This window comes from Carcharhinus amblyrhynchos, chromosome 2 (assembly GCF_965287045.1).
Source record: "Carcharhinus amblyrhynchos chromosome 2, sCarAmb.v2.hapA, whole genome shotgun sequence".
NCBI lineage: Eukaryota > Metazoa > Chordata > Chondrichthyes > Carcharhiniformes > Carcharhinidae > Carcharhinus > Carcharhinus amblyrhynchos.
This window is the reverse complement of record NC_137325.1, coordinates 76,967,564-76,985,969: the sequence shown is the minus strand read 5'-3', so window position 1 is coordinate 76,985,969 and position 18,406 is coordinate 76,967,564. Positions and strand designations below refer to the sequence as shown.

The 18,406-nt window shown below is 40.0% G+C and overlaps 1 protein-coding gene across 3 annotated transcripts in view; it reads right to left on the bottom strand.

Moving 5' to 3' along the window:
• ica1 (islet cell autoantigen 1) overlaps positions 1 to 18,406 on the bottom strand; it is a 154,472-nt gene that overhangs the window by 96,688 nt on the left and 39,378 nt on the right. For 2 of the 3 annotated variants that reach the window (XM_080207581.1, XM_080207590.1), the window contains exons 4-6: positions 17,628 to 17,700; positions 15,819 to 15,942; positions 13,344 to 13,542 (exon numbers count right to left, since the gene is read on the bottom strand). In XM_080207581.1, the coding sequence (XP_080063707.1) occupies positions 13,344 to 13,542; positions 15,819 to 15,942; positions 17,628 to 17,700 (396 nt within the window). Of the gene's footprint in view, positions 1 to 7,835; positions 7,911 to 13,343; positions 13,543 to 15,818; positions 15,943 to 17,627; positions 17,701 to 18,406 lie in introns of those variants that run through there. The other variant, XM_080207599.1, reaches the window with a different exon arrangement.

Below are 18,406 nucleotides of genomic sequence, written 5' to 3'. Positions count from 1 at the left end.
TGTGCCTTACTTTAGTATTATCAACTGAAGGATAGCCATTCTCTGGTTCATTCTCCATGGAAATGCTTTGACCAGAGGGGACCTGCTTGGTTTGAATTTAAACAAATGCTTTGCAGTTTACTGTTCCTTGATGCTTTCTCCATGACATCACCTCTATCAATCAGGATCTATTTGCTAAACAATCAGTACTCGCTTCTCATGAAATATATATTGTTGCTCCTTTTACAACTGGTATTCTTGCAAATCTGTCCTGATGAGCATAAGACTTAAAGCTTTAACATCATGCCTCTTTTTGCAGTAATATTCAATTTATTTATTTGAAAGTAAAAATTAATCTAACCTCCACTTCCAAATTTTGATTAGTTTTCGGTTTCTTGTTACATTGGATCCTCCATGAACTGTTCCACATGTATATTAATTTCATGAAGCTGAAATTTAGTTATACATCGATAAGGAGAAACTGAATTTTACATCACCTTTTGATTGCTTCTGTGCGCAAAATATGGGGATTTCCACATTTGTCTAGGATTTCTGCATTTCCTCCATCGCAAGCACGGAAACACCACATCAAATCACCCTAGAGTCTCATTCCACTAAAAGTTAACGATTGCATCTTTTAAGGGAAATTAGATAAGTATGTGAAGCAGGACAAAGTGAACTGAGAGATGGGGTGGGATTTTTTTTTGACTGTTCCAGCAACAGACGAGATAGGCGAAATTACCTTCAATTGTGTTGGAAACTGCAATGATTCTATTTGGCTGAAGATGTTGGCACTCATTTCATGATGAAGAAAAAAAATCAAAAATTAGCTCATTCCATTTAATTAAGCATTTTCAAATTATCAAGATTTTATTTTGCTTGTTAAAATAATTTTTGTTTCCTTCACCTCAGAACAGTTTCATCATATGGCAGATCCTGCCAGAACAATAATTAAATGCAAACAAATTATGCAGAGAATGCAGGATTTTACTTATTTAAAAGTCTAATTTCAATGGTTCTTCCATAAAGGATTCCAATATTTTATGAGAATTCCATTCCAAATAGTGCAATAATTCCATAAAATCAAAGCTCTTTGCTGGCATTGCATCAAAGCCATTTTTTAAAGCAGCACATTGTGTGGTGCATTGGCTTACATCTCTGCTGGAGAAAGAACTACAGAAAAAAGAAAACAGAGTAACAATAACAACAACAGAACTGCCAAAATGGCACACTAAAGCATGCAGACTATTTAGTGTTTCTCATAATTCTTACATTTATGCTTGCTAGAGAATTGTGCAAAATCAGAGAAAATACAGGAGGGAACTGAGGTGGATTGCAGTAGGAAAAAGTATCTGCAGCAATAGGAAGGCGATGGCCCTGAATAACTGAATTATAAACTGGCCTAGATTTTATTGTAGAACAATTTAGTGTGCTTGACTATTTTATCTCAAACGCTTTTTGCATACTGCAATAAGCCACTAGTCTCTATTTTACATTGATGTGATCAGAAAATAAGCCATGTTGATGTTGCTAACCTTTTCCAACAAATTAACTTAATTATAGTATTGTGAAGTAGACACTGACCAGCAACAGATTATTGCATTAGAAGGAAGGAAGTACCTCAATTATCCTGAAGTATAAGCAAATAATTTAAAAGTCAGGTAACAATTTTTTCTATATTTCCAATATTTCTGTGTTAGGATTAAAATCTGAAACTCAAGAATGCTGTAACAGAATCTAGGAGAAAGGATCTACACAATGCATTACTGGCCCCCATTGGAACATAGTGACCTTGAATGGCCCAGTGCTGGTCAAATGAATGAAACACTAGTGAAATATTAAGCTAAAGAATACATCTTGAAATAATCCACTGTCTAATATTTAAGATAATGGCTGGAACTTTCCAGCAGTTCACCCAATGGGATCTTTGGTCCTGCTGATGGTACACCCCAGCCGCGTGTTTCATGGCAGCATGGGGTCCATTCAATGGAGGATCAAACAGAAGATCCTGCTGCTAATCAATGCCAGGGTACCTCCTGCCACTGTGAAATGCATTTGCATGGCAAATCCCACCTAATATGTTCAAATGGTCAGATCCATTGGAATTAACTCTTACAACATTAATGATCAATTAGTCATAAACAGGCAGGGTGATACCAGAATTAGGTATAAAAGAGGGTTTCAGGAACCATTTTGCATGTACACATTAAGAGGAAAACCAATTTGACCCTTGGGGGCAGAAGAGAACAAAGGGACTGATAGTGAAGCTGAGAGCCCAGGGACTGAGACAGAATTCCTGTCAGTGTGGAACCCAAATGTTGCAGTTTCCTTCTGAAATTGGGGCAGAATTAATGTGGCCAAGAACGTTTGTGGTTGTTTTCTGCTTCTTCTGGACACGTCATCCATTTGAAGACATGAAGTCTGTAGTGCATGACTGACAATTATACTTTTGTTTTCTTTTATTCATTACTATCAGGAAATCCAGAGCCACCTTACTCTTGGGAGATGGGGAATTACAACTTCAAACATGCCTTTGGAGTTTCACACATGAGCCAATCCAGAGTTTAAGTTCTTTGGATCCATTGCGCTTGCACAAAGAGAAAAAAGTAACTCAGGTCATGTGACCAGATAGTGGACTGCCATTGTCGAGAGAAGTCCCAGAAAGGGAACAGGGAGAGTGTCAAAAAGCAGAGGGAATAATAGAGAGGTCCCTGTAAGGAAGGAAGGGGAGCAGATAAAGAAGCTCCAAGCAGAAAAAGGGCTGTGATTAACAGATTTGAAGTGAAGGCTCGGGAGAAGCCCTGTCAAAGAGGGCTTGGGAGAAGCCCTGATGATCTAAGGAGGCAGCAGAAGGTTGGTGACTGTGTGTTGCAGGCCTTTGGAGTAAAGATAGCAGTAATGTTCTGCTCAGCATGGCTGAAAAGCTGAAGTTGTGCTTGTGTGTTGGTGCTAAAGTGTAGCCTCAGGGATGCAGGGGAATGGAGTTTCGGTGAACAAAAATTAAAATTACATGATGGGATGTTGTTGAGGCTGTCTGACTTGGAGCAATTTTGAGAGAGAATTCCAAGGCAAAATCTTTGAAGATGGAGACTATAATCCCTCATGAGAGGAACAGAGTTTCAACAAGATTGGTTGACTTAGTGTTTACTGATGTCTAGGTGGGTTGCTGAGAAATCTGTGTCTAAGTTGCAACTGCCATTTACAGCGCAGTGTGGTGTGTTTAAGAACAGTTTGTCTATTAATTCACATGCACCTCGTTTATACCCTTAAATGTTAGAATATGGGATGGATATTGTAAGTTGTTTTATTTTTGTTTGTTCCAAATTTGTGGAATCTTGTGGCTTTATTCTTGAATCTCAAACTTTGTCCGCTCTAAACGAAAGGTATTGGTCCCAAGCTAGATCATACCCAGAACTTGTGGGTCTACTCCAGAATCATAACATTAGTTGGCAAGTCTGGTTAATTCAAAAGTGTATTGTTGTTCTCTTTTGTTTATATTCAATAAATTTTGATTTTTTGCAAAATCGACGTTTGAGTTTGCCTGATGGTTTTATCTCTGTTGAAGAAAATCAGTTTAAAAGGGCTAACTTAGGTTCCAGTGAATTGGCTACGTGCACCTAAATTAAATCAAGTCTAAATTTATTGAAACCCCTTTTTCAGACTAAAAGATTTAATTATTAATCACACAAGAGAATGTAAGAAGTATCTTGCTGAACGCTTACCCCAAGTGCAGGACGTAAATCACTCAAACTCACAGGTACATGTGGAATATGTAGGTTCCAAATTTGTGTCATAAATCTCAAAGTTCATAATTACAGGTTCTGTTCATATTATACATATGCAGTAAAATAATAAAATGTCAATCATATAAATGAAGAGGGGTAAGAGGTATACCTCTGTGGTTACACGATTTAATAAGAATTTGATCACCATTTTAGTGTGGATTGCAGTTAAGTGTCATGCCAGCACAGGTATGAAGATATTACTTTTTTTTAAGAAAACTGGATTCCGTTCAAAATGGACCCTGGCGGATGGTGACTAGTGGAGTGCCCCAGGGGTCGGTGCTGGGGCCTCAGCTTTTTACCATTTATATAGATGATCTGGAGGAGGGAACCGAGCGTAGGGTGTCGAAATTTGCGGATGACACCAAGATTGGGGGAACGGCAAATTGTGCGGAGGGTGTGGAGAGTCTGCAGAAGGATCTAGATAGGCTGGGCGAATGGGCCAGGAAATGGCAAATGGAATTTAATGTTGGCAAGTGTGAGGTGGTCCACTTTGGTAGGAAGAATGGTAGGAAGGACTATTACTTACGGGGTGAAAAACTGCAGCAGGCGACGGTGCAGAGGGACCTCGGGGTCCTTGTGCATGAGTCGCAAAAACCCAGCTTGCAGGTGCAGCAGGTGGTCAGGAAGGCGAATGGGATGCTGGCCTTCATAGCGAAGGGGATTGAATATAAAAGTAGGGAGGTCTTGCTGCAGCTGTATAGGGCACTGGTGAGGCCGCAGCTGGAGTACTGTGTGCAGTTTTGGGCGCCGCACCTGCGCAAAGATATTTTGGCCTTGGAGGGAGTGCAGAGGAGGTTTACTAGGCTGATACCGGAGTTGAGGGGGTTGAGCTATGAGGAGAGGCTGAATAAACTAGGCTTGTACTCGTTGGAGTTTAGAAGAATGAGGGGAGATCTCATTGAGACGTATAAGATGATGAATGGGATGGATAGGATAGAGGTGGAGAGACTCTTCCCGCTCAAAAAAGACACTAGGACTAGAGGGCACAGCCTCAAGATAAAGGGGGGGCGTTTTAGAACGGAGTTGAGGAGGAACTTCTTCACTCAAAGGGTGGTGAATCTCTGGAATTCTCTACCCGTTGAAGTGGTGGAGGCTGCCTCGCTAAATATTTTCAAGAAGCGGGTTGATGGGTTTTTGATAAGAGAGGGGATTAAGGGTTATGGGGAGAGGGCCAGAAAGTGGAACTGAGCCACGACAGATCAGCCATGATCTTATTGAATGGCGGGGCAGGCTCGAAGGGCCAGATGGCCTACTCCTGCTCTTATTTCTTATGTTCTTATGTTCTTATGTTCTTAATTAACTGCAAGATGGCGGCTGGAGAGTCACATGAGTTTTGCAACATCAACAGCCTAGCACGCTTTTCTGTAAGGTTCCAAATTGGACTGTAGTGCAAGACTGCAAGAAACTACGAAAGGTTGTGAACGAAGCCCAGTCCATCACACAGACCAGCCTTCCACCCATTAAGTCTGTCTACACTTCTTATTGTCTCAGAAAAGCAGCAAGCATAATCAAGGACCCCACGCATCCCAGACATACTCTCTTCCATGTTCAAACGTCTGAGGTCACATACCAAACGACTCAAGAACAGCTTCTTCCCTGCTGCCATCAGACTTTTCAATGTCCCTACCTCATATTAAGCTGATCTTTCTCTATGTCCTAGCTATGACTGTAACACTACATTCTGCACCCTCTCCTTTTCTTCCCTATGAACAGTATGCTTTGTCTGTATAACCAGCAAGAACCAATACTTTTCACTGTATACTAATACATGACAATAAGAAATCAAATCAAATATAAAGAGTAAGGAACTCCCTTAAATGGACATGTACAGACAGCACTCTTTTATGGAAGTTCACTGTTGCTGCTGTTATGGTTTACTCCAAAACACAGGGATAATAAGCTCCCGGACTCTCTGACACTCTGTAACAAAGGAGAACTATTGAGGCTGATGGTGGGATTTTATGCTCCTGTTCTTTTGAATGGGTTTGATGATGGGAGGGGAAAATCTTGCAAGAGGCCCAACCTGCGCTTTACCTTAGTAGCAAATCTCTGAGATCATCCCTACCAGTGATGTAAATTCAACATCAGAAACATAATTATAACACATTTGAATCTCATCATCAGACCTCTATGCTTGAATCATTCCCCTGGAAGAAATTCCATTCACATCAATATGAGGGCAGACCAGCGTGAATTATGATTGGTCTCCCATGGCGTGCAAAATCAGGCAGACCTTGGAAAGAGGCTCAGATGAGTGCTTAGCTCAGAGGGGAGGGGGACATTCCTGGGACTACCTCCTGACAGTGCCAGGGGGAGGTTCTACATGGAGCTTTGTGCACTGGGGAGGCCTTTGGAAACAGCAGCCCAATAATTAAAAAACTAATTTGCTGGCACGGCAGGTTCTGTCGCTAGTGTTACATCTTGGGATCTGTCCCTTGTCTTTATTTATGTTCCCAAAAATACCGTTGAAAAAGCTTCCAATGTCGCTTTTCCTGCCCGCTCCTGCTCTCTGCCAAATACAAAGACGATTCTGCTATCGTATCAACAATGGAAAGCTAAAGATTACAATCCACCTTTTGTGTATCAATAGCTTTTCTTCACGTGACTAAACGTTTTCACTAAGACAAATCACCATTTGCTTTCCATTGTGTATCACTGACCATTCATCATGCGATTGAAACTGCCTTCTGATTTTTCAATCCTTTTATCCAAGAACTGAGATAGACTAGGCAATCTGCAGAATACCAACATCAATATCAGAGTGGCAAGGAATATGTCACCTTGTTTTTCAAGCCCTCTGAGGCTTGAAGTCTTTTTAAAACCTCCTCCAACCTATTTCAAAGAGCTCCAGGTTTACCTGTAAAAAAATTGGACTTCAGTTACAACAGCCATCAGGACCTGTCTACATGACCTGCTGAACAGTGTATACTTCAAAAAGGAACCTTGCAGTCAGAGTTTTAATTTCAACCATGTGAACTGAAATGAACTTCAATTCCAGAATGTCAAAAGTTCTCTCCTTCACTGGATCCTGAAAGACATGTAAACTGATAACTGTTTTTAATATTTATAGAATTGCTTACTGGCTTTAATTGCACCTTTCTTGGGTGTGCGAGTGGGAGAATAAATAATACCCCTTGTTTTAATCCAGGAAAGTCTGTTAATTGACCACACACTAATGGAAATTTGTGAATACACATCAACTTTATCAAAATAAAGCTACACTGATTATAGACAGAAGGGAGAGGGAACTGGGAATTTTGGTTTATTGCTTTCTCCTGTCTGTAACATAAGAACTGAGTAACTACAGTCCAAGTAACACAATGTTTAAACTAAACCATGGCTTATTCCAAAATTTCTAATTGGTATTCTACTTATATTGTTGTAATATTTAAAGTTGAGGAGTGCTAACAGACTAATTTACAGATTCATGCTTCAATTACTTTTCAAACTGCTGATCTTAATCAAATTCATACAGTGCCATGAATCAAAGTTATAAATTTAGACCAACTTTATTAAAATATGTTCTGGACCACTAACTGAGGCACTTCTACTTACATTGTCAAATATATGTTCTAGACCACTAGCTGAGACATTTCTACTTATTTTGTCGAATAGGAAACTAATTTTGACCATGCCAAAATAAAGCATGAATATTAAAACTACAGGAAAAAAAACAATTATACTCTTTCGAACAAACCTTACATGGGGAGAATAAAATCCACCATTACAGCAGTTGGTATCACAAATGTTGTTTATATACAGATTATACGTACAATCATACAGTGTCCAACAGTTTGATGTGATGTGCCTTGCTGTGTGAGTGAGGAGACAGTTAGCATGCTTTCTGCTTTTCTCTGCCAGCTTGCTTTTCATTTTCAGCCCACGCTGCTGGCTAATAGCAATGTGAAAAAAGGAAAACATGTTGTTCAGTCAGTACACAGCCTTGCCACTGGCAAGTCCTCAGTTGTGCCTTCTCATGGTGATACATGCAAACTGTGTCCTTCGTGGCCCCAAGCTAAAGTTTCAGAGGAACCTGGAGGAGGCTTGCCTCCAGACAAGTGGATATGCCCTGGCACTCATGAACCAAACTCCCTGCTACAGGCAAATAGCTCCACTGCATTGTAGATATCACTGGAGAATCGAAGGCTGAAGGAACAAATCATAAACAAGAAATCTGGAGTGCAGCCTACAGGCAACATTTGTCTAAATACATAATTGCAACCAAGCTTAATGTGATGTTTTACAGTTGAGAAGGTCTTAAGGGGGACCCTGATGATTAGGCAACCCAGACTCTGTAAATTTGCCCTGGCTTGTGCCACTCCACTTTCACCACACAAAACATTGGTCTGCAATTATAAGTGTTTAGCCCTACATGGTTACAACATGTTCACTCTACCAGCCTCTCAATTTAAACAGGGTCAGTTAACCTCATGAGTGCCTATGCTCCAACACTGAAGGAGGCTCCATTGTGACCCACCTCAAGTCCAACATGATATGCCATGGTCCATCTTGGTGTACTTGGGACTTAAGGGTTTCTGCTCAAACAGTGGATGGAATACATCACTCCAGACAAACAAACAAGTAGAAAGAAGATGAGCATTCTTCAATAGGTAAATTGGAATGTTAGAACTATTTTCATGGGACTGATAGCTAGTCGATTATGTGCGCAAGACATCTGAGATCAACATGACACTTGATAGGCTGAGCATTGACATAGCATCTCTGCAACATAACAGGCTTGCCCAGAATGAATCACTGAAGGAAAAACATTGCGCATTCAACTGACTGAGGAAGAGGTCAGAGGAAATGCATGAACAAGGTGTGGGCTTTGCATTGAGAAACTCACTATCCTCAATAATAGAAAACCCAGAAATCGTTAGAACATATTTACTCTACCAGCTTCTCAATGTGAACGGTCAGTTAACCTCATGAGTGCCTATGCTCCAACACTGAGCTTCACTATAGAATGAATGATAATTCTATGTGGATCTTGACAACAGGATCCCTAAGTCAAAACATCTGTACATACTAGAGGATTTCAACTTACGGAATAGACCAGGAAGCATGGTCCTTCTGCCTCGGACATCATGGATAGATGAGAGACTACTTGAGCTTTGCCACTACCATAAGCTTGTGTAACTAACAAACACCTGGTTTCAAAACAAACCATGCTATAGGGTGTTGTGAACACATCCAAGATCAGGGCAATGACACCAGCTGATTATGAACATCACCAGACATGAATACCTGAACAGCATTCTCAGTACATACTCACTGTGATACAGATCACTACCCTTTGAGCACTAGGATAATGATGCAACCCTCAGGAGCTTTTTCATTCAAACTGAAAAGACATCCTGATATTAATATCAACCATAATGCTACCCAGATTAAAAAAAACAGTTGCTCAACTTGATTTAACACTTGCTCTTCAGCATTCACACAGGATGCTGAAGTGAAATGCAATATGCTTCACGATACCATCTACAATATCCTAGCTCAATGATTCTTCAGCTGCTTCAGCAATTGCGCTCTTTCCATTAGACGATCAGAAGTGGGTTGTCTGCTGATGATTGCACAATGTTCAGCGCCATCCATGGCTCCTCAAATACTGAAGCAATTCATGTCCAAATGCAGCAAGACCTGGACATTATCCAGGCTGGGGTGACAAGTGGCAAGTAACATTTGTGTCACATCAGTGACACAATGGCCTGAGCGACCTCCTTCTGTGCTGAAATTCATATGATTCTATGGTTGTACGTAATTGAAGAATATACAGTTGCTGAAATCTTGCTGCCATTTATGCCAGTGGGATTTTATGGTCCCACCAGTGGTGTACACCTTCTGGCTGCGAGGACCATAAGATTCCGCTGCCAACGAACAGCATGCCATGTCCCACTGCCGTGAAGCACACCACAGAGGAGGAGAAGAAAATATCGTCCAAAATGTTCGAAGTTACATTGTTATTCTTGACAATCAAATCCAAAAATAGTCATTACTTCTCCAAATTTTAAACAACAGAGCTTAGGGGCTGCATTCGCCTAATTTTATGGATGGAGCGTTAATTCAATTGTGTTACCGAGGAGTGCACAGTATTCATAAAAATCTCTTAAGGAATACTGTAATTGAAATTTGATTTCCTTTTCAGCAACTGAAAGTGTAATACACCCTGGTCAATGACACACTGTTAGTACTGTGCTGAAATGAAAATACATTAAGCTATTTTCTTTTATACAAGCAATATCTGAAGCACATCAGATAATTAATGAAAAATGGTCGATGTACAAGTGCGCTTGGTGTCCTGAAATAAGTAGTCCCGGAAGTGACCTTGAAATAAGTAAGTTCCTCCTCCTGTACAGCTCAATGCATTTATCCAAAAGACAGTTATCCACCGAACTATGGTAGCCAGTGAAACAGGAAGATCTCAGGGTTAATCCCACCTTTGATGATTCGATTAATTATGGTCTGGGTGGCACAGGGTTAGGGTTGCCAAATCTCCCAGGGTTGTCCTAGGGTCTCCCAAAACTAACGATGCACTTCCTGGGACACAGGTATAAGAAACCCAGGAGAAAAATCATAGCATTAAAGAAAAAAAATCATAGAACTAGACAACGTGTTCTGAGTAGCGAATGAACCTCGTCCACCATTTGTTTGGCTTGTGCTTGCTTTTGGACTTTTGCATGGCAAACTACTGGCAGCAGCAAAGCAAAATGCACAGCACATTCTACAGGGCACCAGGCATAGGGCAAACAACTGTGTACCTTCCTCAATCAGATTGATGTGTTATTGAGCACAGTAGAGTCTGAACCTTTTTGTTAGAATTTTGATTTGAATGTCATACCAGATACATAGAGTAAAATAATGGGAAGGGATGCAAGATTGTAATACAAGAAAGAGAAAGTGAAAGAAAAACACTTAAAAAAAAAAGCAAAACAATTAAAATGTGAAAAAATTAGACCATGCTGCTGAAAGCTACTTCAAGGTTAGCAGCAATTATGACTTGCTACACCACTAAAATGTTACATACTGGATTGGACAAGCCCTGACATTTTGTTTGGCCAGTTTCGTCCAAATTTGTGAAGTATGCTGATTTTCAAAGTACATCAGTGGAGTCAGAGGGTGAGGTGCCATTTAGACGCAGCATGTAGGGAAACAGGACATCTCAGACAGTAACATTTGGATTTCCATGTGTAACTGCGCATGGAAGTTACTGTCCAATTTCCATGTAAATAATAGTGAGCACTGGTATCTTCCACTATTTTTAAGAGCAAAATCAGACTTGTTGTGATTTAGTCATTCTCTTTTGAATGTGTTTATTTAATAGTTATAAAAATACCAGAGATAGAAAAGAAATTGCACTTTGATCAGGGCAGTTGAAGTCATGTGATAAAACCTCCAGAAATATATGTCCATCCCACATTGACAACTTTGATGTAAACAAGTTCTTATCAGTTGTTGAAGAGTCTAGAATGTGGGGACCTGGATTAAATGCAAGATATTTAGGACTGAGACCAGGTGAAATGTTTAAACACAGGCGGTTGAGAGGCCTAACAATGCATCGTCAGAGTTAGTGATTGAATCAGAAAACAGATGAACATTTATATTTAGAAAGGAAGGTAGATAATAAAATTTGGTAATGGGATGAGCACATGAATGAGGCTTGGGAAATGGGATTAACAGTATTGTTCATGTGGACAACCTATTTATGTGTTATGATTTCTTTGTTACTCTATGTAATTAAGAATAGGAACATTATGCAAAAAAAAGGTATTTTTTGTCAATAATTAAATCCCATGACTTGCGGCTTGGCACACAGTTGTAAATATTTACAACTTCTGTGCAGCACAATTTTTGATCAATAAATTCCTGGATGCATTGAAAACCTTGCAAAATAGCATATGTCTCAATATCAGTGCATGAACCTTTACATTTATGTCAGTGCAAAGAACACAATTAAGAATCTAAAGCATCAAAAATTTAAAACATGTCACTGATTAAAAACATGACTTCACTAGTTTGGGAAAAATCAGAATTCTGAAGTATCCATTTCTGCAAACTGTGCGTTAACACAAAATATCTTATGTTGTCAGTATTTATTTTCAATTTTAACTGTCCCAGTTAAGATTCAAAGAAAAATAAAAATATATACATCATTTACAAAATTATTTCTTCCTATTTTTCAAAATGGACAACTGCTGGCTGATACAATAGCTCCAACTAGTTACATGCGAGCTTCTGCAAATTTCTAAGCCGTTTGAAAGTGAAAAAAGGTTAACACCTCACATATCCTGAAATGTAACATTCCTTGCCTCAAACATTCCAGCCAAGCCAATACAATGCTGTCATGGATGGGACAGCAAGGGCAGCACGATGGCATAGTGGTTAGCACTGCTGCCTCACAGCGCCAGGGACCCAGATTTGATTCCTGGCTTGAGCCTCCATCTGTGCGGAGTCTGCATGCTCTCGCAGTGTCTGTGTGCATTTCCTCTGGGTGCTCCGGTTTCCTCTCTCAGTCAAAAAGGTGTGCTGGTTAGGTGCATTGGCCATGATAAATTCTCCCCCATTATGTCCAAATAGGTACCGGAGTGTGGTGACTAGGGGATTTTCACAGTAAATTCATTGCAGCGTTAATGTAAACCTGCTTGTGACACTAATAAATAAAAAAAACTTTAAGGAACAAAGGCAGCAGTTTGCAATTTCTAGTCTCCACTCTGGACTAATGGCCTAAACATTACTTGTTCCAACACACAATGGCTTTCAACCAGGGGCCTTGTTTAACAACTTGAAACTAGTTTCTCCAAGACTGTTATTGAACACAAGATTCCAGCCCTGGGAAAATACATTTTGTGCAACAGCTAGGAAAGTGGTGGGATTATGTCACATGACCTCTCCCAAGTTGTCAGAACTTGTAAAACTGCCTTGTGGACTTAAACTCAGGCAGTCACTGTTTGACCTCCAAAAAGAGAAAAGTAGCTCTAGGCAAACAGCCTGCACTGTTCACCACCTTACCATCAAGCAGGTGGCAGCAGAAAGAGCATTGGCCCCTCATCAAAACTATGAACTATTGGAACTTGAGCCCCCAAGACCAATTCAACTCTAAATGCTTCCTCTTGTTTGTGAAAAGATAGATCACCTTGCAATAGTCAACCTCTCCTCTGAAGAAAAGTTCTATTAGACTTCTGATTCTGGGCTCTGGACACATGTTAAACCTTAACTTGTACTTTATTGTGGTCTGGCACTGAACCACCTTCCTTTATCCCTCACCAGAGCCGACATTGTAAAACCCCTCTCTTGCTATGTGTGTATAAAAATAAAACAACCCTTCTATTTTATCGTTGAGTTTGCTGAGCAAGCTTTTACAGAAAGGATTGGGACTCTCCAAAGTTGAAGATTGGGGAGAACAGACCATTACTTATAAAAAAGGGGGAAAATCAAAAATTAAGATTAAAAACTTCTGTTTACAAATGGGTGCGGAGAGGAAAAAATAAGCCATTTTAAATTAATCTTCCTCCTGTCTGTAAAAGTAGCCCTTAACAAAAAGTGGTCACAAAAGATCTCATCAAAATATATCATTCTTACCTTCCTAAACTTTTCAAGATGCTTATACATGTCAGGGTCCAATTCCTGAGAAATATCTTTCATCCACAATAACGCCCCCCGGTATTCTGTGCGAGACTGTTCCATTCGGTTCACTGTCAACCAGGTGTCAGAAATGGCACGATACCTAAAAGTTTCCACCTCTTGGTACAGTCGACATAAAGGACTGCGGAGTGCCAACCTAAAACATCAAACCACAGCAAATTGTTGTTTTTACTTCCATCTTAAAACACAAAAGAAAAGCAGCACTGTATTTCCCTCCCATCTCAATGTTTTAGCTGTTGCAACATTAAATCAGGACATTGGGAACAAAAAGCAACTAATTATAATTAGAAGATAATCAGAAATCATATTTTATGTCCATAAATCTTTTTCCTTTATTTTGGCCATTGTTATGTATCCACTTGTCCCTCACGTTTTGATTTAGTTGACCCTCATTGCTTTAGTATTGAGATTATATTTCAGAACAGATAGTTATCTTCATTTGAGAAGGAAGTCCAACACAAAGCAGAAATGGAAACTAGTAAACAGAGAGGAATAAGGAATGGAAATTTGAAATCCAAGAGATGAGAAATAACAAGAAAAAACAGCAGAATTAGAGAAAACAGCTGCAGGTGAGTAAGACAGGTGAGTAAGGCATTATATAAATCCAAGGCAGCACTGCGGGACATATACAAGGAGATGAGTTTTAAAATAAAATACAACCAGCAGGACAGAAAACTGAAAATTGAGAAACAGATTTTCATCAATATTCTGACATCCTTTAATTAACTTTGTAATATTCATAATTATACCAGCCCTAACCTCTAATTTGTGCTGGTAAATAATACATTCCAAAATAACACAACATGCAGATAAGTACTTAAAATTGTTATTCATACCTTAACATAGCATACAATTAAGGCTGAATATTCATTTAATATTATTCTATTTCCTTAAGGAGCTCCCACTGTTCATACAGGTGAGTTTGCAATGCTCCACCAGATTTTTCTAGGCATCCAAAGCAAAACTTCAGAAAGTCTACAACTCCTGTTTACCAAAGTTTTGCCCCAATCAACCATCCTCATACATGGATTTGGAGGTTGGCATGGTGTACTGTCACACCATGAACACACCATGCCAGTTTCCCAGACAGTGATCACTGGTGTGTTCATTCACTGCAGGTGAGTGACATCACACATGAATTGCATGTTAATGGAATCAATGTTTTATTTTGTTGGTAAAATGAAAATGTTTCTCTTATGAACAAATGCTAATCCTGCTCCATCAGTTGCTCCACGAACCTCACTGGTTTATAGAAACAGATGTCAAGTACCAGTAACAATACACAAGCCCCCATTTATGGCATCATTATTGAGATGAGTGTAGGAGGTTAGGCATAGTTCCTTGACCACATTCATAAAATCCTTATAGTGCAGAAGGTGGCCATGCAGCCCATTGAGTCTGCATCGACAACAATCCCACTTAGGATTTATCCCCATAATCCCACATATTTACCCAACTAATCTTTCTAACCTATGCATCCCAGGACACTAAGGGACAATTTAGTACGGCCAATGCGCCTAACCCGCACATCTTTGGGCTGTGGGAGGAAACTACAGCACTTGGAGGAAACTCATGTAGACAATGGAGAATGTGCAAACTACATAGACATAGACAGTGACCCGAGCTGGGGATTGAACCCAAGTCTCTGGAGCTGTGTGGCAGCAGTGCTAACCACTATGTCACCCCTATTTTTGGTAGAAAAAGGTCTCAATCATCTTTAAAGGGAACTGGTATTTTTTGGAAGGATTATTCATGTTCAATTTTTCATTAACAGATTTGAAATTTTGCCCTGCAATATGCCTCAAAGGCCAAAAGCAGATAGTAATTCAGAGGCAAATACAATATTTAAAAAGATCTCTGATGAACAGTCATCCAGAGTCAAAATGTTGGCTCTATTCTCTCTCCACAGATACTGTCAGACACTCAGATTTTCCAGAATTTTCTGCTTTTGCTTGAAAGAGAGGCCCTGATTGAGCTAATGAAGTGTTTTGTGAAGAAGAAAGAAATGATTTACAATCAAGACAACCAGGTTAATAGCCTTGGACACAAACTCATTAACTTATTAGGAATTTAAGAATAATATTTGTATTGGTACAGTTATCAGATTCAGAAATTGTTTTATTTCTAATATAACATTTTCCATTCCTCAACTGCATTATGCTCATTTCGTTTAGTGATTTGGGCAGGTGACATGATTCCAGGTCTTTGGCAATGCTGATCAAGAGGGTTCCACTAGGAAATGAACATTAACGGCTCACATTCACACAATTCAGAAGAATACTGGGCCAGGTTGAGGCGGCGTCAGATTTGTTTTCCTACTAATCATATGCCATGCTGCTCATCAACTCAGTGCACCATCAGCTAATCTTTGTCAAATACGTCATAGAATATTTCCTGGAATACTTTTGATACCTTTGCTGTGAGGAGAAACATAGTGCTTTTCCAGATGCTTGCATCATTTTTCCTGCTCTGGTTTTATCCTGTGAGCCCTGTGATCTGAGAAATCGTCCCAACTCATTTTCTTCCTGAGACAAAACTGGAAAGGAAAAACAACACTTATAATTTTACCACAACTCAAACTTTTAGGTTTTGCATCTGTTTACTCTCCTTTTTCGATCATTATATCTAATTATTTCCCTCAGCTGAGGACAGGAGCTGTCTACTGTGAGGCTGATTCTCACTTTGTGTCCAGTCTAGGCCTGAGCCATAAGAAATAGAAAGCAGAGGCCATTTGGCCCATTGAGCTTGCTCTACCATCAGTAAGATCATGGCTAACCAGATTGTGGCATGAACTCCACTTCTGCCCATCTCCCATAATCTTTGACTCCCTTGCAAATCAAAAATCTGTCAAACTCAGCCTTGAATACATTCAATGAATTGGTCTCCATTAATTTCAAAGACCAACAATCCTCAGGGAGAAGAAATTCTTCATCGCCTTCTTAAATAGGAGACCACTTCTAATTCTGAATGATTCAGAACCAGAAGTTCGCAGATTTAAACCCTGATCTCTGCTGTTCGCTAGATAGCAATAATGATGCAAAAAAAAGGCCAAAATGGCTGACAAAGAGAAAATTAATTGGTAACACTCCTTGTTCCATAGCATCTCAATCCATTTGCAAGTAACAAATTGTATCTAATTTTCAAGGTTCTTCTGCTCTTTTAAGTGATTCCCCACCTCTTCAAGCACTGCATGGGCAATGGTGCAAGTGTTCCAGCCCCCGGAGTGGGTGGCTCCTACTTGCTGGCAGGGATTATACTAATCCTAAAATAACTTCTGAGAGGCTGGTGTCCCTTCACCAAAATGGATTCATTTGCAATGGTTTGCAATACTCAGGCGTGTACCTCCCAGTACAGAATATTCACCAAGTGCCAGTGACCTGGACACTCCAATACACTCTACAGAAGTCCCTGATTGGGCAGCCTTAACAGGCTTCAATTTGGGACATCTTTTGATGTCCAACCAAATAAACAAAATCAAATTAACTTAGGACAACTCAAAAGGGGCAGCTCCCAGAAGGAGGGGAACTGCCTGAAACAAAAGACAAAGCAGAAAGGAAACTTAAAACATCAAATTAAAATATGATTAAAGGGGTCAATAATACACTCCAGTCCCTGTGGTGCCCAGTGGGCACGGAAAGTATCAACAGTACCCTCACAAGGGACACAGCATGCTCCCTTGCCAGAGATACTGGGCCATGAATATAGCCGTGGCAGACAGTTAAGTTGGATGACCCCCCTCAGTTGCCTGCTGCCTGGACCTGTAGATGGCATGCCTTGCCAGGTGCAAGAGCAGGTTAGGCCTCAATTTGGGAGCTCATATTCCAACAAGTCCAACTCATGGACCTCATTGAAGTCAAAACGACACCTCACTCTGCACTGCCAATCTTGGGAAATCAGTCAATGAGAATATCAAATTGAGATCTGACAAGACATGCACAGGCAACAGGAGTTGAGGTACCAGAGCAGCCATTAACTACTGGAATAGTAGAATTAACGCAAATATTTAAATAGCCCTTTGTTTCTATCAAATTTATTCCTAAATTACCACTTACATTGAATATGTTTTTACTGACTTATCTTTGCAATTTTATTGTAAGTTCTCACTGTAACTTTTAGTTCTAAATTTAAGACAAAGTACAAATGGGAACTTAAGTGAACAGCAATGAATTGAAATTATTCAGTTAAATTTCAAGTATATTGAATAGTAAATAAAATACATACAACAGATTCGTTTCTGGTACTGTTCAATGACCTTCAGCAGTTCCATACATGTTCTCTGGATGGAATGGAATATCTAAACAAAATACCAATAAGAAGCAGGATTAATGTGGTGAGGACATAACAATAAACAGAGGGCCATCCCAAGAAACTTGCCAAGGGACAATAGATGACAAGTTTGCTATCAAGAAGCCCAATGTTGGTTGGTCACTGGGGAAGAGAATAATTTCACATGAACACATTTTCCCTTGTTTCCATTCTAAAGCTCAACCTCATTATACTCGCACACTGCTCACTGATGCCAGCTGCTATTAGTGAACAGTAAGGCATTATAGTGAAAAGGGGCTGAGGAGACAATGGCAGGTATGCATTCACATGAAAGAGCAATGGGACACGCATTCCCTCAGAGAAGCACCATCTCTCCTTTCTTTCACCATCCACCCTCCTTGCCTGACAATGCAAAAACTTGAACTAGACTTTACATTGAGTGCACAGCTAAAGGAGCCAGTATATTTGAACCATAGAATGCCTATAATTCAGGAGGCCACCATCTGGTCCATCAACTCTGCACTGTCACTCCTAAAGAACACCCCAGTCAGGCCCACTCCCCTGCCCTAACTTTTTAATCCCATGCATTCATCATGGCTAATTCACCTAACCTGCACATTTTTGGATAGTGGGAGGAAATCAGAGTACCTGGAAGAAACCCACGCAGACACAGTGAGAATATGTCAACTCCATGCACGCAGTCACTCTAGGCTGGAATTGAACTCTGGTCTCTG